General features: G+C 17.2%; 5 protein-coding genes and 3 pseudogenes across 6 annotated transcripts, besides 3 other annotated features; 3 read left to right on the plus strand and 5 right to left on the minus strand.

The window, feature by feature from the left end:
* Positions 1-1,376: 1,376 nt before the first annotated feature.
* Positions 1,377-2,709, minus strand: PF3D7_1000500 (rifin; the record flags this gene model as incomplete). Its single annotated transcript, XM_024473271.1, has 2 exons — positions 1,377-2,432; positions 2,656-2,709. 2 exons carry the CDS (start codon positions 2,707-2,709, stop codon positions 1,377-1,379), a joined length of 1,110 nt encoding a protein of 369 aa, XP_024329082.1.
* Positions 2,710-4,673: 1,964 nt separating this feature from the next.
* Positions 4,674-5,924, minus strand: PF3D7_1000600 (rifin; the record flags this gene model as incomplete). The annotated part of the gene is made up of 2 exons (XM_001347257.1): positions 4,674-5,690; positions 5,856-5,924. The coding sequence occupies 2 exons, from the start codon at positions 5,922-5,924 to the stop codon at positions 4,674-4,676; spliced, it is 1,086 nt and encodes a 361-aa protein (XP_001347293.1).
* A 1,942-nt stretch (positions 5,925-7,866) lies between these two features.
* Positions 7,867-8,823, minus strand: PF3D7_1000700 (annotated as a pseudogene).
* Positions 7,867-8,823: a sequence feature (Plasmodium exported protein (PHISTa), unknown function, pseudogene).
* A 2,469-nt stretch (positions 8,824-11,292) lies between these two features.
* On the plus strand, positions 11,293-12,305 carry PF3D7_1000800 (annotated as a pseudogene).
* Positions 11,293-12,305: a sequence feature (stevor, pseudogene).
* A 1,043-nt stretch (positions 12,306-13,348) lies between these two features.
* PF3D7_1000900 lies at positions 13,349-14,690 on the plus strand (annotated as a pseudogene).
* Positions 13,349-14,690: a sequence feature (erythrocyte membrane protein 1 (PfEMP1), pseudogene).
* A 1,786-nt stretch (positions 14,691-16,476) lies between these two features.
* Positions 16,477-17,357, plus strand: PF3D7_1001000 (Plasmodium exported protein (hyp12), unknown function; the record flags this gene model as incomplete). The annotated part of the gene is made up of 2 exons (XM_001347262.1): positions 16,477-16,548; positions 16,734-17,357. 2 exons carry the CDS (start codon positions 16,477-16,479, stop codon positions 17,355-17,357), a joined length of 696 nt encoding a protein of 231 aa, XP_001347298.1.
* A 3,774-nt stretch (positions 17,358-21,131) lies between these two features.
* PF3D7_1001100.1 lies at positions 21,132-22,286 on the minus strand (the record flags this gene model as incomplete). 2 transcript variants are annotated; one of them, XM_001347264.2, is made up of 2 exons in its annotated part: positions 21,132-21,839; positions 22,053-22,286. In XM_001347264.2, 2 exons carry the CDS (start codon positions 22,284-22,286, stop codon positions 21,132-21,134), a joined length of 942 nt encoding a protein of 313 aa, XP_001347300.2. The 2 variants fall into 2 exon arrangements, with proteins under 2 accessions (XP_001347300.2, XP_024329083.1); XM_024473272.1 differs by having other exon boundaries at positions 21,983-22,078.
* Positions 22,287-23,871: 1,585 nt separating this feature from the next.
* Positions 23,872-24,144, minus strand: PF3D7_1001200 (the record flags this gene model as incomplete). Its single annotated transcript, XM_001347265.1, has 1 exon — positions 23,872-24,144. One exon carries the CDS (start codon positions 24,142-24,144, stop codon positions 23,872-23,874), a length of 273 nt encoding a protein of 90 aa, XP_001347301.1.
* Between the last annotated feature and the right edge of the window lie 2,016 nt (positions 24,145-26,160).

Here is a 26,160-nt window from a genome sequence, read left to right on the forward strand (position 1 = left end):
GAAATAGTTATTAAAACATATAATTTCGTAACATTGTTGTTATAAAAACAATTAACAACAAATATTGTATAACATAATAAATTATATACAATCTTTTTAAACTAATAGTACATATATATTAATAAATCAATTTCCATATATTATGTTATTTGTTTTGTTCTAAAATTTGTTGTATGTTAAAACATTCTCTCTAATTTATCTACGTTGTTAATAAGATTAATATTATTGTTTTAATTTTTATTTATTTTAAATAAAAATATTTCGAAGTTTTTTAAAACGTTTATTTATCATTGAAGTATTAAATTATATAATTATCAAAAATAATATTAATATTTATTATTATTAAAAAGAAAACAATTATCGATGTAAGAAATTATACATACTACTACATAATAAATTCTATTGTTTTATGTTATTCAAATATATTTATTAATAACATGTATTATTATATATATATTTCTTAAAATAGTAGTTATACTATTTCAAAACTTATCATAAATTAATTGTATTTTTACATGTTGTAACAAAATAATTAATTATTATATTTTTTAACAATTATATTATAATAAAATATATTATTATATATATATTAAAAAAAGTAATACGACATTATATATACTATAAAAAAACAAGAAATCATTTATTTTTATTTTATACGTAATTAGAAACGTTAAAAGAAAAAATTCTTCATATTTCTTAAAATGAAATTATTTCTTATATTAATGATCATAATACGTATGAGTACCAAAAAAAAAAAAAAGCAAAATTAATAACTAGAAAAAAATGAAAAAGAAAAAGGAAAAAACAGAACATTAAAATACTATTATAATATCATAACCTTTGTATTACCATATTTTTTTTTTATTTTAGAAAAAAGTATTTTTTAGCATTATGTGTAATAAATAGCCGATGAAAGAATTATATAAAATTATAGCTACATTGATACTATTAAAATTGAATTTTGAAATGGATGATGGATACTCACGAATAATTATATATTATAATATAATATATTTTGTATTTGTTTTATGAGTTATTGCTTTATAAAACAACTGATATAAAGAATTTAATAAATATATGTCATATTATGTTCTTACAAAATTTGATATAATTCTATATAGTATAAATATATATATATAGTATTTAAAATAAATTAATTAATATATTATTTATTAAAGTTGAGAGGTCTTTAAAAAAAAGGATACTAGTCCATAAATAAATAGTATGATAAAAAAATAATTTATATATATATAAATCTAATACATATAAAATTATGCAGTTATTTATAATGCAAAAAAAAAAACATGGTATATTCAAAGAAAGACAGTACGTGTACCAAACAACCTACCAACATCAATGTAAGGAACACATCATATCTATTCTTCTAATAGTTTTATATATTGGAGTTTTTTCTTCATTTTTTTTTTTCGTCGATAACGTAAAATTAAATAAATAATTACCATAATTAAAACGATTACTACAATTGCAATAACAGAAGCTGTTATAGCAATCTGCCAACTAGTATATGTAGCATTTATCGCAGCGGTTTGTTGTTCTGTGATTTTAACAGCAACACTTTGACTTGTATCCTTGGCGACTTCATTAGCAGCTTTATCAGCTTGTGAAACAAGTCTGTTTAACACTTTTGGTACAGCCTCCTTGTCTGGAAGATTTGCTTTACCATTTCGTAGCACTGTACCTAAATTAATATTAATTTGTGTGCACATATCCTTACTAAGAGTGCCCCCATCCGCCCCACACATCGCCCCACGTTTTTGAATAATAAGTTTACTAAAATTTATGACACGAGTATAATCGCCTGTACTAGAAACCGTTTTGCATATATTAGGAACTAATTTATCTATAAGCAATTCTTTTAAATGATAAATAACTATATTCATACCATGGGCATTACCTGCAGCCAAACCCTTAGCAGCACCCTCAGTTAAGGCATATTCTGTAGCGGCCTTAATTGCCGCAGCTTTCCAAACATCTAGCCCAAGTTGACCAATTCCTCCTAATAATCCAACACCTGGCGCCACACCACCACCAAACACACCTCCACATCGCAAACACCCTTTTTCCACTTTATCTGCTAACGACTTTTCGCAAATACATGTAGGTATATCGTCAGTGGTTATCTTTGTTTCCAATGTGGTTAACTCTTGTTTCATTTGTTTTTCTAATTTGTCTTTTAAAATAATTTTTTGTATTTCTTTATCGCATTTATCTTTACATTGCATTCGTTTTTCGACCATACGTTCGTCATATTCATGAAATCTCTGTTGTGTTTGACGATTGAAATTATCCATAACTTCTTTCATTTGTGGGACACTATCATAATTGGCAGGTGCATACAATTCGCACTCGCATAATAATCTCCTGGTTGGTCTTTTTTGTGTGATGGATGGATTTTTTTTGGGGGAACTTACCTATAAAAATGTGGATATATATGTATGTATGTCATAATTAGTTGTTTATTATTATATATTTTTGTTATAATTATAATATATAATGCATGTTGATATAAATTTAATATACATAAGATATATGAATATATAGGTATAATTATTATATATAATTTATGTTAACATATATATATATATATTATAATTATATTTAAAAATATTTGTTTCACACATGACACAATGTTACCAATATATTTAATGGAAGAGCAAACAATAATATATTAAAATAATGGACTTTCATTCTTTCTGTTTTATTTATAATAATTTATGATAAAAATTATAAGAACATCACATAAAATATATTATATTATTTTATAAATACATTAAATATACGCAATATAAAATATAACTATATTTTTTATAATATAACAAAAAATTAACTTCCATTATAAAAATATATTGCATCATTGGAACCTCAATAATTCTTCCGCTACCAAAAAAAAAAAAATTAAAATTAAAAATATAATATAATATATCAAAATATATCACATTTTTTTTATTTTGAATTTCTAATTTGTAATAAAATTTAATTTTATGTCAAAACATAAATTACAATTAAATTTTATTTTTATACATTTACATAACAATTAAAACAGTAGTTATAAACAACTTGTTTTCTGTTGCACAAATCATAAAAATGTGTAAAACAGTAGTTTTTATGGGTGCAAAACATATATATAACATAATAGCTCATATAATATTTATCAAATAAATATAAATAAAAATTATGTAATATAATTACTATTGCGTAACTAACAAAATTTTCTTGTAATTAATAAAATATAATATTAATCTTAAAACTAATATAATAAAATATTTTATATTTATATTTTAAAATTTATATTTTTCTTTTTAGTTTATTTCATATTTTTTAATAAGCGTTATTCTATGTTAGAAAATTCTCTCTATTGTATCTATTATTTTATGTTACATAATTATGCTATAATAATTTATATATATATATATATATATATATAATAGGATATTTAAATGAAATATATATTAGATTATTATAAAATATAATTTAATAAATTATAAATATTCCATTATTATTACAAGAATACAATTTGAAATATTTTCGAAAGATGCCACATATAATTATAATATATTTAATTTTTTTTTTTGTTGTAAACATTATATATATATATATATATATATATTATATTGATGTAATACAAAATATCATATATTATTTGTACAATATATAAAAAACTAATGGTATGATTACATTATAATAGAATTTTTTTTAATGATGTACTTTTTGAAAATAAACTTATAGTAAATATTACTATTCTATAATATTAATAATGATAAATTCTTAATTATAATATATACATAAATAGAAAAAATATATTATATATATATTTATTATTAACATTTTACAAGTTATTAATATTTATATATTGTTTCAAATTATCTATAATATTAATTATATATATTGGTATAGTCAAGCAAAAGTGATATCCATAAACATAATTATTATATATTATATTGTTACTATTTTATAATAATAATTATTGTGATACTAATTTAATTCATATTATATTATAATGTGTTGAAATATAGATATATCTTTATGAAAATATATTTTTTGTTACTATATAAAAAAAATTATATATATATATATATATATCATATTTTTTTTAAATATGTGTCCTGTAATAATATTACACATATTTTATTTTATTAAAAAAAAAAGAATAAATAAGATAAAAAATAATTAACAAAAAAATTTTTTTTTTTTGTTACACATGACATTGATATCTAAAATAATAATACATATATATATATTATAAAAATAATATGGTACAAATGATATAGATGAATGTTATTTATTAAAATTAGATTTATTTATATTAGTTTATATTATATTAATATAATTATATTAAAAATAATATATCAATATAAGATTAATAATATAATATATTCATTCTATAATATATTCCATTATATATATTTTTATATAAAAAATTTAAAATATATATATTGTAAGGTATTCTTAATGAGTGTATAATAAATAAATATATATGTATATATATATAATCTTTAATAAAAAAAAAACAAATATATAATTTACACTCAATTCACTAAAAAAAAAATAAATAAATATAAATTAAATAATTTAATAAACATATAAGTATAAACAAAAAAACATTATAGACAAAAAAAATATATAATGTTATAAAAATTGAATTATAATAATATTCATGTATTCAAACATCTAGAGTTCATACAACATAAAAATGGATTTAATATCTTGAAACTATATATTTTTTGATTTAATAATTTTGTGTAATGGGCTTTTTTATTCATTTTTTTTTTTCTACGATAACGTAAAACTAAATAAATAATTATCATAACTAAAGCTATAATTAATAATGCAACAACAGAAGCAATAATAGCAATCTGGCAACTAGCATATGTAGATTCTATTGTTGCAGTGCTGGTTTTTATAACTCCTTCAGTAGCCTTTTCTAAAGCTTCTCCAGCAACCTTTTCGGCACTCGAGACGATAGTTTTTACAGTTGCTTCTATAACCTTTGTTTCTTCAACAAATACCACATTACTTCCCAATCCAGATAAAGATTTATTCCAAATCGAAATGCAAAAAGTCTCAGGACCGCCAGTGACAGGGGTAGAGGAAGTAGATATACATGTGGTCTTATATTGAGAATAAATCAAATGATAAATATTTGATACATCAGTATAATTTATTACATTAAGAACTGTTTCCAATGGTTGACCAGCTATATTTTGTACATCAAATGTTGATTTTACTAAATCAATTGCTTTAGCCACACCCTTAGCAGTAGCCTCAGCTACGGCCGCATTCTTAGAAGCTGCTAAAGCGGCGGTTTTCCAACCATAGATACCAAATCCCCCGAATAATCCAACACTTCCTGCAACACCACCTAGCCCACACCCATACTTAAGACAACCTGTTTCTACTTTTTCTGCTAATGATTTGTCCATTTTATCTTTTTCAATAATTTTTTGTATATCTTTGTCGCACTGTTCTTTGTATTTTTTTCTTTTTCTGATCATACGTTGTTCGTATTCTTCAAAACGTTGTGACGTTTGTCGATCGAAATTTTCCTTCAAAGATTTCATATTTTCATCATTTTTATAAATTGACGTATGTACGCCATATTCGCTTAACATTCGTAATGTAGTAGTTGTTGTATGATGTGGTGTGATGTATATTTTATTTTTATTATATACCTATAAAAAAATATATCATATATATATATATATATATATATATATATATATATTTATATATTTATATATATATTTGTTATAAATAGGTATATTGTATATTTAGATAAATTATAAAATACTATATATATATATATATATATATATTTATAAATATTTGATTCGTACATGATATGATGTTACTAATATATTTAATGGAAAGAAAAATAATAATATATTAGAGTAGTGCAGTTTCATACTTATTGTGATACTTATATTATTTTATGATTAAAATTGTTGCTAGAAAAATTCATATATAATAATATATTTTATTGTCATATAAGAATCACATATGTTTAATCTAATTTATTATTATAGGCTTTTACTATAATACACAATTATTTTGCCATTATATATATATATTTTTTTACTGCAACCATATTATTCCCTTTTATTCAAAACAAAAAACAAATTAAAAAATAATAAATTGCAAGAAAAAAATATATAATATAATAAAATATATCACATTTTTTATAAATTATCATTTTAATTTCTACTAAAATCTAATTTTAGATCCTACGATAAATTATAATATTAATTTTGTTTTAATATATGTATATAATAAATAAAACTATAGTTACAAATAAATAGTTTTTCGTTGTAAATCACATAAAAATGTGTAGAGAAATAATTTTTGAAGGTATACAATACGTATATAAGAACTTATTAGAATATATATGCACATAATGGATATTACAACATAAACTTGGTATTATTTCAATTATATAAAACTATTTACAATTAATATTGTGTATTATAATAAAAGATATAAGTATTTTTCAAACTAATAGTAATTGTATTTTTTTTTTTTTTTGGTTCGAAAAATTCTTTTTTTTTTTTTTTTTGTTCGAAAAATTCTATTTTTTTTTTTTTTTTTGTTCGAAAAATTCTATTTTTTTTTTTTTTTTGTTCGAAAAATTCTTGTTTTTATTTTTTTTTGTTCGAAAAATTCTTGTTTTTATTTTTTTTTGTTCGAAAAATTCTTGTTTTTATTTTTTTTTGTTCGAAAAATTCTTGTTTTTATTTTTTTTTGTTCGAAAAATTCTTGTTTTTATTTTTTTTTGTTCGAAAAATTCTTTTTTTTTTATTTCTTTTCGAAAAATTCTTGTATGTTATAGCTTTCTCTCTAATTTATCTACGTAGTTCCAAAGGTTAATATTATTATTTTTATAAAAATATTTGAACTTATTTTAAAAAAATATTAATTATTACACTATTTAATTATATAATTATCACAAAAATAAATTTTAATATTTATTAAAAGTAGAAAACAAAACCAAAAAGAAAATAAAAAAAAAAAAATAATAAAAAATAAAAAAAAAAATTAAGGAAATTAGAAATTAAATATACTATTACACAATGCATTTTATTCTTTTATGTAGTGTTTTATCTTATACAAATGTATTATATTTATATAATAATAATAATTATATATATATATATATTTCTTAAAATAGTAATAGTATTTTAAAATTTATCATACATTAATTGTATTATTACATTTAGTAACAAAATAATTAATTACTATATATTCTAATGATTATATTATTATTATATATTAAATAAGTAACACAATGTTATATATATTACGAAAAAACAAGGAGTTATTTATTTTTAACTTATACATATTTTATAACTAAAAAAAGAAAATCCCTAATTTTTCTAAAAATTAAATTATTTCCTATAATGATGATGATAGTACGTATGAGTTCAAAAAAAAACAAAAAAAAAATAATAACTTGAAAAAACTGAAAAAACAAGAACGCAAAAAGAACAATGTAAATAGAAAACATAAAAATATTGTTATAACAAAACTTTTATGATACTAATATATTTTCCTTTATTTTAGAAAAAAAATATTTTTTAACAATATGTGTAATAACTAATCGATCGATCCATTTCATAAATTAATAGCTACATTGATACTATTAAAAATGAATTATGAAATTGTTCATGGATATTCACAAATAATTATACATTATAATATAATATAATATAATTTATATTTTTTTCATTATATATTCTATTATATAACAACTGATATAAAGAATTTAATAAATATATGTTAAATAATGTTTTTACATAATAAAGTAAAATGAATATTTACGTCTATTTTTTTATATAACAACATAATTCACATTCATATTAATTTAAGTTGTACATATAATCTTTTTCGATTTTTCATCCTTTCTGTAAATATATTCTTCTTCTCATTAAATAATTCATTTTTTAATGTATCATAATACTTTATAAATGAATAAATAAATTCTTTCATTTCATCAATCGATGCTCCATCTTTAACTAAACCAAAGAAATTAAGAGTATATTCCTTATCTGTAGATGATAGTAATTCTCCAATAGCACACATTGATTTATACCATGTACCGTATTCAGTATTTTACACATATAGGATTAAGGGGATCCCAAACATGATAACATTGATATTCATATTTTTTTAAATAATCTTCTATATAAAGCCACAAATATTTTACCTTATCTTCAAATCCTTCTTTAGTTATACCAAAAACATGATTCCATATACCATAAAAACCTTCATTAGATGGACATTCTTAATTATCTATTATATTGTGTAATTCTTCCAGGGTTAACTATTTTGATAAATCATTATAATTTATATTATTACATTTTTCCTCAGTTGTAACTCCATTATATTTTATATCATCTTCGCAAATACAACCTTCTGAACTAAAAGGTATATTATTATTTTTTTTCATCTACAGTATTTTTTAATTTAAAAATTTCATTGTTACTTCTTAATCCTGAATATTCTACATCTTTTAACTCAGATAAATTTCTTCTATGGATAAAATAAATCCCATCATTCATCGTTTCACTTTTTTCACATATACTTATACTCTGAAGAAATAATAATTATTATAAAAAGGTCAATATAGGTTATAAAAATAAATTGATATTATAAAAATATTCACATTTATTAACTTACGTTTAATATTACTACTAATACTATTCCAACAATTGATAACAAATTTAAAAATATTTGTCTAACGGAACAAATTTTCAGTGTATTTTTCATATTTTCTTCTTCAGAATAATATCCTACATAATGGAATTTCATCTTAATCATAATATTATTATAATTATATTATATTTTAAAAAATTAATATTATTTATTTTTAAAATATATTAAAATTGTATGATGAATAATGTTTTTTTTATGAATACTATCTGCATTATTCTTTTAATGTATTAATTGTAATTCACAAAAATATATACATATATACACATATATATATATATATATATATAATAAATTATTTTATAATATAATTAATAATATTTATTTATTATTTTTATATTTTGTGTTCAGGCAAAAATATTATTATAAATATATTTATAGTTTTATAAAAGTTAATAATATAATGATATATATATTTTTTTCTAAATATTATAGTACTCTTAATAATATTAACATAATAAAAAACAATTATATTAAATGTCTTAAATTTTTTATATAATATTTTAAATAAGTCAAAAAAAAATTATATTAATATAAAAAAAAAAAAAAACAATAAAAAAAAAAGAAAAGAAAAATAAAATAATAATAATCATAATAACAATAACTACAATAAATATAATATTAATTCTATTATATATATATGTATTATAATGAAAATGAAAAAAAGTATTATTTGTATATGTATATATTCCTATTTATTATCTAATTTTATAAAATTATGGATAATATTTCAAATCAAAATTAATTAACACACAATTTTAATATTCTTATTATAGATAAATAGATCATTTCAATTCAACTCCTTAAAATACATAACCTATATAATTATAATTATATGTATTAAAAATAGAACAAATTTTAAATATCCATTAGATTATATATACAAAAGTACATTATAAAAATTTCATTATTTAATAAATATATAATATAATTAAATATTAACTCAAGAACTACATTTTATAAATTATAACTGTAATGTATTCCTTCTTATTTTAAAGGTTTTCTAATTTTTTAATACTCCATTGTATAGTAGATATGTAATTAAATAATAAATATATAATTAACATATATATATATATATATGTAAAATGTGAAATAATTATAACAGGGAAACCTAATTTTTTTTTTTTTATAAAAAATATAAGAAAAATATTAATTATTTATTTCTCTGTTGAGTTATAATTATAATTTATTAAGGTTTTACATTAATTTTTATATTATATGTATTTTATTTATAATTCGTAAACATCACAATTCAGCAATATAAAGAACTATATATATATATATATTGCTTATAATTGTATTATAGTAGCAATATTCATTTATTATTACATTTTTACTCTTCTAAAATATATTATTATCATAATTTGATATATAAAACATTTTATAAATATTAATGACCTACAGATTAATAATAAAAATAATATATATTTATATTTTATTATATTTTAAATTATAAAATATTGAAAATTAATATGGACATGAATATTTAAAAAATGTTTGTTTATTAAAATTACTAATATAATGTAATAACTTTAATAAAATATTATAAATTTTACAAGTATTATAATTCGTTTGTAGGATATACATATATTTATTATATATATAATGAATGATTTACAACATCTAAAATATAAATACAATATATTTGTATTATAAATAATTATAAATCTCAATATATACTACTCTATTTTATTATGTACTATCCTTAGAATATCGTTTAATTTTTATTGTATTTAAAATATTAATAATAATAATAATAATAATAATTTATGTTTTATAAATTATTTATAGTTATTATTTCATATTATTTCCTTTTAATATTCTATTAAATACATATATATATAATTAAATAACACAATAGATACATTAGAGAGCATATTGTAACATAGAATAAACCTTAGTAATACAAACAAAATAATCGAAAAATAAAAATAAATATAATAAAATACATAAAAAAAACATAATATTCCATAATTTTTAAGATTTATATTATATATTATAATTTACAACAAAACGTTTCATTAATTACAAAATTATAATTATATTAATATGTATCCTATGATATATATTTGATGAAACTATTGTTATACATTATACACCCATAACAACTATTATTAAACACATTTATATATATTTCTTAGTAAGAATATGCTGTTCCTTATTACTATATTTTTATATACATATAAACAACATATATTAAAATATATTTAAAATAATTTATCATATTATTTATATATATGTAATAGAATTACCTTAAAAAAATATATTTTAAAAAATAAAATAAATAATTATAAAATATTAAAATATCTTTTTTACTTTATTATATATTTCTTTTATATATGATATGATATTTCTTATAAAAATAATTGCACCTTTATCATGAAAATATAATTGTAAAATAAAATGAAAAAAAAATAAAAAATTATGTTTAACGCTCCTAACATAAATACTATAAAATAAAATTATATAAAATAATATACATCATTTAATATCAAATATATTACTATAATTTTGAATAGAAAATATTACATTTGTGAAATAAAAATTAATACATACCACCTTAAAATGTTATTATTTGCTTTATTATTTAATGCACTTTTATTATCACAAAATGTATACAAATAAATATTAGTATTACAATAACATATACATATATTGATCAACTATTTATGTATATATATATATATATATATATATATATATATATTTATTTATTTATTCATTCCTATTTTTTTTTTTATTTTTAGGTAAATTGCCGAAACAACAATTATAATATAAGATTCACTCAAACGATAACACAACAGACATCCACAAAATCAAGACACTTAGCAGAAATAGAGAGACCAAAAAATCCACATTAACATAATGATCCAGAACTCAAAGAAATAATTGATAAATTAAACGAAGAAGCAATAAAAAAATACCAAAAAACTCATAATCCATATGAACAATTACAAGATCTAGTAGAAAAAAAAGCAACAAAAACTAGAGGTGGTTATGGTGCAGAACCTATGTCGACGATAGAAAAAGAATTATTGAAAACATATGAAGAAATGTTTGGTGATGAAAGTCATATTATGTTAAAATCGGGTATGTACACAAATGAAGGTAATAAATCTTGTGAATGTTCATATAAGAAGAAATCATCTTCATCAAATAAAGTACATGAAAACTATTTAAATAATTTAAAAGAAGGTTGTATTGCAGGTGTAGGTACTTGTGCCTTTTCTTCTGCACTTTTAGGAAAATTTGGTATTGCAGCTGGTGCTACTGCTGCTTATCAAGCGGCAATTGGCTCGCTCCCAGTACTTGCTCCATATATTACAAGTAACACAATAGGTGTAAATTTCTTTTTTTTATCTTCATTAGAAACTGCAATTAAAACTGGGGCTCCTACATTAAGTCATCTTATGGGAAGTTTTAATACCTTTGAAAGTGCTGTAACTGCTGGTACTTCAACATTTTTCCCTTATGGTATGGCAATTGTCGTGCTTATTGCACTAACTATTATTGTTATAATTTTATATGTATGGCTACGCAAAAGACGAAAAAAATTAATGGAATCACGAATGAAATAAAAATTTATATACATAATTTATTTTTTAGAATATAAATAATGCTACTTGTCAATTGCATATAAATTATATTTTATAATATATATTTTTTAGATACGATATAATTTTATTTGTATAATATTTTCTTGAAAAAATAAAATTTTACGATACAATTATTTTACATAAAATATTTTTATTACTTATTTAATTTATACAAATATATAATTTTGACGTCAAAATTTTAATTACAATAACTTTTAATTCTTTTTATTCTTTTGAAATTTATATTCTAATATTTATTTTAAAAATATTTATTCAATTTTTATATTAAAAAAAATACTATGCAATTAAATTAAAAAAAACTTTTACCTATTAATCATATTCTTATTAATTACCACGTATTTATATAGCATAGAAATGTCTTAAATATATTTTATTATATCTAAATTAAATGAAAACATATCATTTTTAAAACAGTAACATTCTTTTTTTTAAATATTACATATTATAAAATTACATTTTATATTATTTTTATTTTATTCTAACTTCAATTAAACAAAAATGTAGACAATAATTTCATAATGGAAAAAAAATAAAATTCAATATTCCATAAAAAAAAATATATGTTCTACCAAAATATATGGTAACATATTTTTAAAAAACACTTGATAAAATAAATTCAGAATATTTCTAATTTCACAAACAAATGAAATTTAATACAATATTTTAATGTTAATCATATAAGTAATAATTGAAAAATATATTATACATTTTATTTTTTTTATATACTTCTTACATAAAACATATATTTTAAAATACATAAATATATTTTTCACACATCCTTAGTTATGAAACAAAATAATTAAAATGACCCCCAGTATATGTGATTCATATTATATATATATATATATATATATAATAATTTTCTATTTATGCAAAACGTTAAAATATATCAATAGAAATTAAAAAAAAAAATTATATATACATATATTGCACCTATATAAACCCATATATCTACATACCTAAACCTACATACATATACACATTTTTTTTTTATTTGATAAAAAAAACCCAAAATAACACCTACCCGGTCCAATATTTTTCGTGTTAATGATATACCACAGAAGGATTATAGCTTATCTCATAAATCATCTACCATTAGGTATATCCCTTACAGAAGTGGTCGATATAAATGAAGAACATATATTTACATCTAAGGGCAAAAAACGGACGATTAAAATTATATTGGTGTTATATCTTCATTAGAAAGTGAGTATGAAGAATTCGATATTAATGATATATATCCATATAAATCACCAAAATATAAAACTTTGATCGAAGTAGTACTAAAACCAAGTGAAATATATGGTATGAAGGATACTCATATAGATCATATTTAGGACATTAGTGACACAACCACCAATAAACCTACAGATAATGAGTGGAATCAATTGAAACAGGATTTTACTGCACAATATTTAAATCATACAGGACCCTATGTACCATTAAATAATGAGTTACCAGATGATAATATATATACCTAACCTAATACTTTATATTTTGATAATCATGATAAAAAACCTTTTATTACATCAATTCAAGATATATTTCTTGATAGTATTGGTGAAGAAGCTACTTTTAATATTCACTGGAATGTTCCGGAAAATATTAATAGGACTACTAATATCATGAACAATCCAAAATATGTTTCAAATAATATATATACTGGAATAGATTTAATTCATGATTCGCTAAGTCGTAACTATAATGTTGATATACATAATGAGATGCTCAAACGAAAAGAAAACGAATTGTTTTGAATAAATCATACAAAAAATACAACATTTAATCGTGTTTCCAAACAAACACATACTATTCCTATAAAGAACCAACTAAATCTATTTCATAAATGGCTAGGTAGAAATAGAGATATGTGCGAAAAAGGGAACCATAAAGAAGATATGTTAAATAAATTTAATGACGAATGGACTACGGAACATAAGGAAAATATGTTGGATATACCGGAATCAACTCTTGATGATATTCATAAAATTAATGATAAAACATATAATATGATAAGTAGAAACAACATATATAGTCATAACGATAATGACAAAATCCCTCTTGATAATCTTGGATCAACAAATATCTCATATAATTATATTACAACAAACAATAATAGTCTTCAAACAAACAATTTACGCGCAAACATATCTATAGATATACATTTTGACGAAAATAATAATAATGTGGAAAACACTAATGTAACAGGTGACGATCATTTTGAAAATTTGTACAATTTTTGCTGATATAGAAAATAATAATCATGAAAAGTATGAGGTAAATGATAATACATTAATTTATAATGAATACAATTATATGAATCCAAAAAGGATTGTGTTTAGATAATATATTAATAATAAATTAAAAGGAGTAACATTTTCCTATATATATATATATATATATATATATATATATATATATATGTTTCATGTCTTAAACAAACATTAATTAATTTTATCCCATAATATATATCATGTGACATATTTGATGTCATATCTGCAATATTGTTAAAACATTTATACATTTTATTTTATTTTTATTTTGTAGCAATCCAATTAATATTATAGGTGATAGTTTCACAAATATCAATATGTCTATCTTAAATTTTTATGATAAAAGATTTATCCTTATAAAAAAAAATTAATCATCATTTTCCATGTCAGTAAATATATTTTTATGTAATTGATTATTTAATAGTATTTTCGTTTGTATATTTTTTAAAGTTTGTAAAATAAAATCATTTTTTAATGTTTTTTATTCTTCGTACGTATGAACGATAGTGTTATAATATGTACCATATGCATCCTCCTATTTTTTACTAGTTTCTCAAAACAATTTCGATAAATATTTTATATTTAGGTGTGTAATAAGAATAAAAATGTGAAACAACAATTTCATCATATACACTTTTAGAATATGTACCAAAGAAGGATATATATTCTATATAAAGTTGATTTGTGTCACCTCTTTCAATATTAATATATATTTGTATATTATATTCTTCCTTTTCGACAAATTCTTCAATACTTATTTGTCCTAAAACCTATATGTATAAGATGGTACGATAATGATATTCCAAGCTAATTGTTTAGAACTTTAAATTGTCAAATTATTTCTTACACATCTTTAGCTTTAATTTTTTATTGATCACACCAAATAATAATGAAAATAAAATTTAAAAAAATAAATATATATATATATTTATTCATACATATATTCCTATTTATGTAAATGTTTGTTCTTATATATGTATTTGTCTTCATAAATTTGTATCTGCATATTTTTTATGCATATATATTTATAATTTATAATTTAGATTTACATATTTTTATTTTACATTTTTGATCTAAAAATTTTTAAACATCATTTTTCTTAATATTTGGAATTTATTTCATTATTTATTTTATTATTTATTTTTTTTTTTTTTATAATTATATTATTTCTATTTTAAAAATAAATTTATTTTTAGTTAAATTAAACTATAATTATAGTGTAAATTATTTTTATTTATTCATATTAAAACTAGGTCATATATATATATTTCTATTTATTTTAATTTAAAATGATATATAAAATAAAAAAAATAAAGAAACAAAAGAAAAATAACATCCTAAAATAAAATAATTTTTTTAAACGATTTATAAAGTATAATATTATATATTTATCTATATAATTAAATCAACCTAAAATCAATAAAAAAAATTATTTTCAAAAATGTAAATATATATATATATATATAACATCCTTTTAAATGGTCAGTATATATATGTTTTCCTCTTATCTGGAAAATAATTAAGTGGTTTTTTATGATAAAATGTTATTAATAATAATTATATAATATTTGAATTTTATTTATTATTATAAGAATATATATAGAAAAAAAAAAAAAAAAAAAAAAAAAAAATATATATATATATATATATATAAATATTTATTTATTCTAACACATAAAATGATAAAATATATACCCTATTAATAAATACATTAAAATCTAAAACTATAAAATATTACTCTAAAAAAATAAAAAAATTTTAATAAATAAAATTATATATTTTAAAATATCTCACATATTTTATTTCTTAGATTTTAATAAAAATTGCAAAAAATTTTATGTTAAATATATTTTTTCAAAATGTTGTTCTCTTTCAAATATATATATTTTTCGTCAACATTTTTATTACTTTTAGTACTACAATCTAAAACTGTAATATAAAAAAAAATATATGCATATAAATATATATATATATATATATATATATAAAATATATATAATGTAGAAAAAAAAAAATAAAATAAAATTTTTATATTTTTTTTTTATTTTTATGAATAGAATTATATGATTTATTTAATTATTTTTTAAATTATTTTTTATTTTATTTTTATTTTTAGAAATATATTCAAAATTTTGTTAATATACAAGAAACCTTAAATGAAAAATGTAGTTCAAAATATATAAGATTGATATCGGAACAAACTTCTGATGAATCTACAAGTAAATCTATAAAAAATTGTAAATGTGTAAATAAACGGAACAATAAAAATGAGGACAATCATGAATTACAATCAAAATCAAGATCTTTAAAAGGAACTGAATTAGATGTTACTTCATATAATAAATCAAAACATACGCAACAAAACAATTTAGGAGATTCATTGAAGAGAACAAAAAATAATATTACAAATATATCTTCTAAAAAGAATGAAACATATTTATTCGATGAAAATACAAATGAATACAAATTAAGAAATACTTTACGTCTTATGAACGAAAGATATGCTGATAGTATAGTAGATACTATGGATCTTAATGATAAGACAAAAGATAAATTTAAAAAATTCTTACATTTATATATGGCGAAGGAAAATCCAGATAAACAACGTAAGTTATATGAACAAATTGAAAGTGATATAGAAAAATACAAAAAAAATCATGTTATATGTAGCATCGTTGATTTTGAAAATATATATGATTCTTTTTATTTTTTAAAATACGAAGATAGATATATAACTTGAGAAAAAATAATACCACCGCAAAATTTTTACCACTAAAAATGTACAAAAAAAAAAAAAAAAAAAAAATATACCAAATGATATATATGTTTACTTAATAATACTAATTGTTCTACGTTATGTAATATGATTATTCATTTACATAATTTATATTTATTTATATATATAATTAATCATTATATATTCACTTTATTTTATTTTATTTTTTTTTTTTCAAAACCTCTTCTTTGATATATATTCAAAGAATTACTAAATAATTATGTCTTTTGAATCAAATTATAATTTGTTATAAAATATTGTACCTTAATTCATTATTTACATATTCATTTTATATTATTATTTATTTAATCTATATTTTTACATAAATAATTTAAATACATAATTATAAACATATAAAAAATATTCGCCTTCATAATCTTTTATAAATTACAAATTTCAATCATATTCATTTGATAACTTTCTACACATTTAAGTATAATCCTTATTTATAACACCAATTTTTATACTGGAAAGAGAAAAGCTATATTATATATAAAAAAAATAATACAACATGAACAAAATATATTATTTTTAATCCAATTATAATATAACACCAAATAAAACTAATATATATATATATATATATATATATATGTATATATTTTAAAGAAAGAATATTTTAAACAATTATAAATATATTATAATTTTTATTATACATATAAAAACTTTATTTATTTTAAATATAAATTATTATAAAACTAATGTATATAGATCTTAATTTTGTGTCCTTTCTTTTTCTTTATTTACACATTATAATTTTAAAAATGAAAGTTCTTAATATATATATATATATATATATATATATATACATATATATTATTTACCAATAAATTTTCAAAATATAATTTAGATAAAATTTTTTAATTTTATATTTATATAAAAACTACTTTTTTTATGTTTACATAATTATAATATATATGTATATATATATGAACCAATAGAAGAATAATAATAGGAAAAAAAAAAAAAAAAAAAAGACAATTAAATTTCAATGAAACAATTATAACTTTCACACAACAAGAATTGTAAAGAATTTGTATATTATATATATATATATTTTTTTTTTTTTTTGCATTTTTTTAAATTCATATTGAATATGTAATTATTTATGTACAAGAAAACAAAATAAAATGTACTATCTCGTAAATAAAAAAAAAAAAAAAAAGGAAAAAAAAACAAATCTAATATATAAGATAACATTTTCAAACTACAAACATATATATTATTATTAATAAAACAATTCGATCAAAAAAAAAAAAAAAAAAATACTAAAAAAATAATATAAAATAATATAAAATAATACATTTTAACAAAAAAACAATTTTGTCAATTTTAAAACAATTAAAATTAATAATTAAAATATGTATTTTCATTTTGTTCTATTATTTTATTTTTTTCAATATATTTTAAAGTATTTTTTTTTTTTTTTTTTTTTACATGATTTCCAAAATATATAGATTTAAAAATTCTATATAAAAAAAAAAAATAATAATAAATTCAAATAAAATATTTTACTTATTTTATAAAATTCATTAACTGTATTAACTCTATAATCATATTTTATTGAAATAAATTTATATTTTACAATTTAAAAAAAAAAAAAAAAAAAAAAAAAAAAAAAAAAAAAACATATTAAATACATAATAATAATTACACCTATTTATACATAGTGGTATAAATATATATATTTAGTATATTTTATAAACATTATAAAATAAAACGCAATACGGTATAAAAACATATTATTTTTATACAAGTTAGTTTATAATATTGATTTGATATTTTAGTAAAATACATTATGTAATATTAGAATAATTCTTCGTAGTATGATAATACAATTTTGTAGACATATAAACATAACATTTTTGTACCTTGTTTTTACTTCTTAATATTATATAAATTCATATAAGTACAAACAATACAAATATAAACATATAAATATATTTTTATATTTACTTATTATTGAAAATGTTTTCTTTATTTCTTCAGAAAAAAAAATTTTATCTGTACACATTTTTTTCTTTTTCTTCTTTTTTTACTTTGTTAATATATTCTTATAGTATCCTTCAAATTTTTTATTTTTTTATGAATACATTTTCATATAATATATACTGTTTATATTTTAGAAAAAATTAATGCAGTTCTAATTTGTGCTTATTTAAAAAAATTAAAAATATATATATATTTATATATTAAAAATGTTAATTGTATAATTATAAATAATAATTAAAAAAAATGTTTTTAAATGTATAATGTATTGAAATAAAAAAAAAAAAAAAAAAAAAAACATAACATAACATAACAACTATATAAATATATATTGTAACTATACAATAATACTTCATTTCACAAAAAATATTGTTCCATTTTAGAAAACCCCTTTTTGTAACATTATAAGATTTAAACAACACAATCTTATTTCTATTTAGTATTCATTTATGAATAATATCAAATAATTATAAATATATATATATATAATAGGTTCCATATATACTAACTATTTTCATATTCCAAAATATTTTATATAACCATTAAAACCTATATATGTATATATATATATATATATATTATATTTATCTTAACAAGGGAAAAAGGTTTTAAGACCCAAACCTCCTGTATTCAGAAGAAAAAAAAAAATTATATAACATATATACATATAACACATATGTTATAGTAAAATGTTTTATAAAACAAAATAATTAACACTAAATAAATGTATATCATCATACACTTAACAAAACATAATAAAATCCAATTATATATAAACTTAAGCAAGCAAATTTAAATGAGATATAATATAATTTTCCTTCTTTGTTCTCATCAGCACGATAAAACGTAAAAGTAGAACACTTTTTTTTACTCTTCATATTAATAACATTATAATTTTTCTTTGATTAATATGTAAAGTATGAAATTATGACAAATAATAATATATATTCATTTATATATAATAAAAAATAATTAAATTTATAAATACGTTATGTTATATATATATATATATATATTAATATTTTTTTTATAGTTTAATTATGTGTAAGAAATAAATAAAATCATGAATTATTTAATTAAACAAAAAATATACTCTTTTGTTTTATATATTTAAAAAAATGTACAAATCATAAATGCAAGAATACTATAAATATATTATAAATCAATGATTTTATAATTATTATAAATTAAAATTTAGTATGTTTTATTTTTTATAAGACATTCTCAAAATGTATAATATAATACACATTTGAACATTTCTATACAACATATGACAAAAATAAAAAGTAATATTTGTATGCATATTTTTTTAATATAACTAATTATAATTTATTTATATTTAATACTTTTGAAATACTACTGTATTCCAATCATACCTTATAATAATATTTTTGAATCTCGAGATGTCTATTAAAATATTAAGTTATATTTTTTAGTATTAAAATTATGAAGTTTATTAAATTATTATTATTTTTACATATATCAATATCATTTTTTTTTCTTTTTTTTTTGATCAATTATTAGTTACAAAATTTATTACATCTGTCTATATAATAATATAAATTATAATAAATAACATACAAAAATATTACATTGTATAATATATATATATATATATAATTATATATAATAAATAATTTTCTCTTATATAATTCAATAGATTTAAAAAGAGTTTCCTCTGAATGCTTTATATATATAATATAATTAAAAAATATATATATTTCTTTTAACTTTTATAAAATATAAATTTCAATTAGCAATGGTTTGTTCAATTTTTTTTAAAAGATCCTTTTCGTATTCTTTATGTAATTTAACTTTTAATGTTTTAAAATCTTCTAAGAATGAATTAATAAATTTTAATATATCATCAAGTGTATGTTCACGATTAATTAACCCTAAAAAATTATTAGTGTATTCTACCACTTCTGTTCCTACTGTTGTACAAAAGCTCAAAACGATTCCTTTCCATATATCATTATATTGGACTTTTCCATTACCTAAATCAATATCATTATCTAAATATTTTTGTATTAATGTCTTTAACTCTTTCTGTATATTATCAAAACCTTCGTTTGCAACGCCAACTGCGTGAGACCATATATTTCTAAGATCTTCGTTTGGTGGACATTTTTCTAATGAATTTAAAACCTCATGTAATTCCGTTTCTGTTAAATTCTTTGACATGTCATTATAATTTATATGACATATTGAAATGTTACTTTTATTTTCTATATTACTATTTTCAAAATCATTGCTAATACTATGTTCATTTTTCTCTACATTTTCTTCATTGCATTTATTATTATTTTCATTCGATTTTGTTTTATTCATATCTACTTTTTTATGTTTTAAATTTCTTTTCTTTTTTGAATCCTTATTTTTTTCTACCTGAACTAAATTTCGTTTATATATATTACAATTTTTAACTATTTCTAAGCTACCATTTTCTAAAGAATTCTATATATAAAAAAAAAAAAAAAAAAAGGAAAAAAAAACAAATCTAATATATAAGATAACATTTTCAAACTACAAACATATATATTATTATTAATAAAACAATTCGATCAAAAAAAAAAAAAAAGGTAAATGGAATAAAATACCATATCATATATACTTATACAAATTGATAAATTATTCCCCATCTTGCCAGTAAGGAAATAATGCACTAACAAGTTCAACGTATCTTTTTTTTGCATCCTCTCTATTTAAATTTTCTACAGATTTCCAAGCTTCATATTTTTTTCTATCAGTAACTTTAAATCTACTTGGTTCCTTTATATTACAATTACCTAATGTACTCTGCTTATAATATTTATACAAACTTAACTTAATATCATTAGGCAAATTTACATTCTTAGGTACACTATTAATAAATGCAACACTTTCCTCAAAGAGTTCAGCCATTTTAAAATATATTGTTTGTTATTTTAATGAATTTTACGATCTACAAATAAAAATTATAAATAAAAAAATTAATATATATAATATTATTTTAATGACCAGGAATAAAATATAATCATATATATTAAAAAAACATATATATATATATATATATATATATATATATATATATTTATTTATTTATTTATCTATCAGAAAAGACTCTATAAAATAAGAGCATAAGTTGATATAAAGATTAAAATAAAATAGATTACCTTATGTAATTTTTTATATACAAATCTTTCTTAAAAAAAAATAAAATGAATAAAATAATAAAATAAAAGAATAATATATTTAATATATATATATATTATATATATAATATGATTAAAGTTTAAAAAAATATTTTTATCTATTTTTTATATAAAAAAAATATGTTCTTTTTTTAATATTTCTTAAATATAAAAAAAATAATTTTATTACTTAAAAAACACTACTATATTTATATTTAATTTCCATTACAACCAAAATTATTTTTGAAACCATTTAAAAATTATATATATATTAGATGAAAATAATTAAAAAAATTAAATGAATAATATGAATTAAAAACAACATATTTTTATTATGTTCTATTTGTATTTTTCTTTTATTTTATTTTTTTTTTTTTTTCTTAAGTACAAAACATATGTTTTCTTAATATAAAACCATTAAATTATACATATAAATATTATAAACATTTTAAAAAAGGGTATTTATAAAAAGAATAATACAGTATTGAAAAAAAATTATTAGAAAAATCCTGCATGCATAAATTGAGATATGTATATTGTATTTATATATATATATAATAAATTAAACAGGTAAATATATATTTATAATCATTGTACTATAATTGAGACATTGTATTAATATATCACTATAAAAAATAAGTACCTTGAAACATTTAATATTCACAAATTCAATGAGTGTTTTTTATATATATTGTCCTTATATAATATAGTTTTCTACATATTATTAAATATAGTTTTCTAATATTTCTATTTCATAATATTGTATTTTCATAAAAATAAAAAGTTTTTATAATACTATAATTACTACTATGTACTTTTAAAAAAAAAAAAAAAAAAAATATAAAATATAATCTATTACAGTCAAATAATTATTATGAACATACATAATATATATATATATATTATAGTGTTATAAAAATTATTTTTCCAAAAAAAAAAAAAATAAATATATAATTTTGTCTACATATATGTATATAATTATATATTTGTTTAAGATGACAATGAAACAAATTTATTTTTTTAAGTACATAAAAGATAACAATATTATTTATAGAATTATTTAAATATAATATATATAATTACATTTCATTTTATTTTATGTTGTATACTTGACTCTTTTTATTTATAAGAATATTTCACGTTATATATTAAAATATATTAAGCATATTTATATAATATATATACAATAGCTAATTTTTTTTTTTTTTTTTTTTTTTTTTATTTGTAAATATAAAAAATATAATTTAATATTTAAATAAATATATGAATGTAAAACTAAATAAATTATAAATTATGAAATTTTAAGAATTTATAAATTATTCTTTATTTTGCCAATTAGGAAAATTTTCTGTAACGATTTCAATGTATCTTTTCTTAGCATCTTCTTTATTTAAATTCTCAATTGATTTCCAAGCCTCATATTTTTTTTTATCAGCATATTGAAAATAACTTGGTTCTTTTATATTACAATTACCTACAGTACTTTGCTTATAATATTTATATAAATCTAGCTTAGTCTCAACTGACAATGGTTTATTATTAGGTAATGAGTTAACATAGTTAACAGAAGCTTGAAATAAATCTTCCATTTTGTACTAAATAGGGTTATTTTGAAATTAAGTACTAAAAATACAAAAATTTTATTATATATATATATATATATATATAATATTTTACGTATATATAATTATAAAAAAAATTTAAGTATAAATGAAATACACATATATATGTATATATTACTGTTTAAATTTTTAAGTGTTTTATTTACAATTATAATTATTATATAATATATATATATATAATATCTTTATTTATATTTTTTATATAAATATTGTTTAGGTATATTTTATATAAATAATTAAAAAAAAAAAAAAAAAATTAAATATATTCAAAAAAAAAATTAATTTAAATTAAATGATTAAATTTTATTTTTCAAAACTAAATTTTGTTATTTGCTTATATAATTATATATCATCACACTTGTAAATATTAAAAAAATATACATTAATTATAAAGTTCAATTTTTACTATATAAAATAAATATAAATGAACATTATATATTTTCTTACACCTACTATATATTTTTAATACTTATTAAATATGTATATATATATATATATATTAAATTAAGTTAAAATTATTAATATAATTAAAACGTTCCTCGGAATATATATATTAACACAATATAATCATAAATAAGAATTTAATTATATTATATACTTTAAATTCTTTCTATTAATGATAAAAAAGTACATTATTATATGATATTTTAATATAAGAATTATTATTATTATTATTATTGAATATATATATATATAATATTTCTTATAGTATATTTTACTTTTTCTTAAAAAGGCATCTAAAAAACTCATTGTAGTAATAATATTGTATTATTTATATTTATTTATAATGTAGTAATATTCATATTGCATTATATCGTAATAACAAAAACTAATTAAATATTATATATATATAATATAATAGTGTTTATATAAATGTATTATATTAGCTCAAAAATATATATATAATATATATATATATATATTATATATATATACATATATATGTTATTTCTTTTGTAATATAAAAAAAATCCACACATATATATTATATATATATATATATATTAATTACTATAAACATCTAAAAATAATAACGAATTTATTAACACATAATTTTTTTTAATCATATAATTTTGAGTTTACATAAATATTTAAAAGCAATATTTATTATTTATTATTTCATATATTTATTACATTATATATATATATATATATATATTACATATATTCAATATACAAATCATGGATTATATGTAATTATAATTTTTTTTTCCTATTATTTTAAAATATACCTTAATTTATAAAATACCAGAATACACATCTGAAATAATATTTAATTAGATGCAAATTATTATATATAATAAAATGTAAAAATAAATTTATGGAAAAAAATATTATATCTAATAATGTATATTTATTGCTAATAATATTTATATTATTAAATCGCTTATGATTATTATAATTTTCTTATATATTTATACAATTCATATTAATATGTAAAAATTAATTGGTACCATAAAATATCATTAAATAAATATGGTATTATAAAACATATGTTCATCATCTAAGAACATAACACTTTTAAAAAAATGCTTTTTTATAACCAGAAATAAATGTTACAATAATAAGAATTTTAGACACTTTAAATTCTTTTACATTCAAAAAAAATATATATAAATACACATATATATATATATATATATATATATAATATTTTAATATTATATTAATTTATGATTTTTTTATAAATGTAGGTAAAATCACCAAATTAAATATTTTCCTTATTTTCCTTTATTAATAAAATTATAATAAGTATTCTTTATTATTAGTCTTTTCTCTTTTTTCTTATTATCTAAATTTTTAAATTTATATTAAAAAGTAATATAATTTATTAATCACTTTTGCAAATTAAAATTATTTTCTGTATAATTATGTAATAGTTATTATTTATAAATAAAAAGTTCTTTAAAACAAATAAAAAAAAAAGAAAAAAAAATTAATAATACATTATATTATTATTAAATATATAAATAATGAAATATT

The sequence above is a fragment of the Plasmodium falciparum genome, assembly GCF_000002765.6.
Source record: "Plasmodium falciparum 3D7 genome assembly, chromosome: 10".
Lineage (NCBI taxonomy): Eukaryota > Apicomplexa > Aconoidasida > Haemosporida > Plasmodiidae > Plasmodium > Plasmodium falciparum.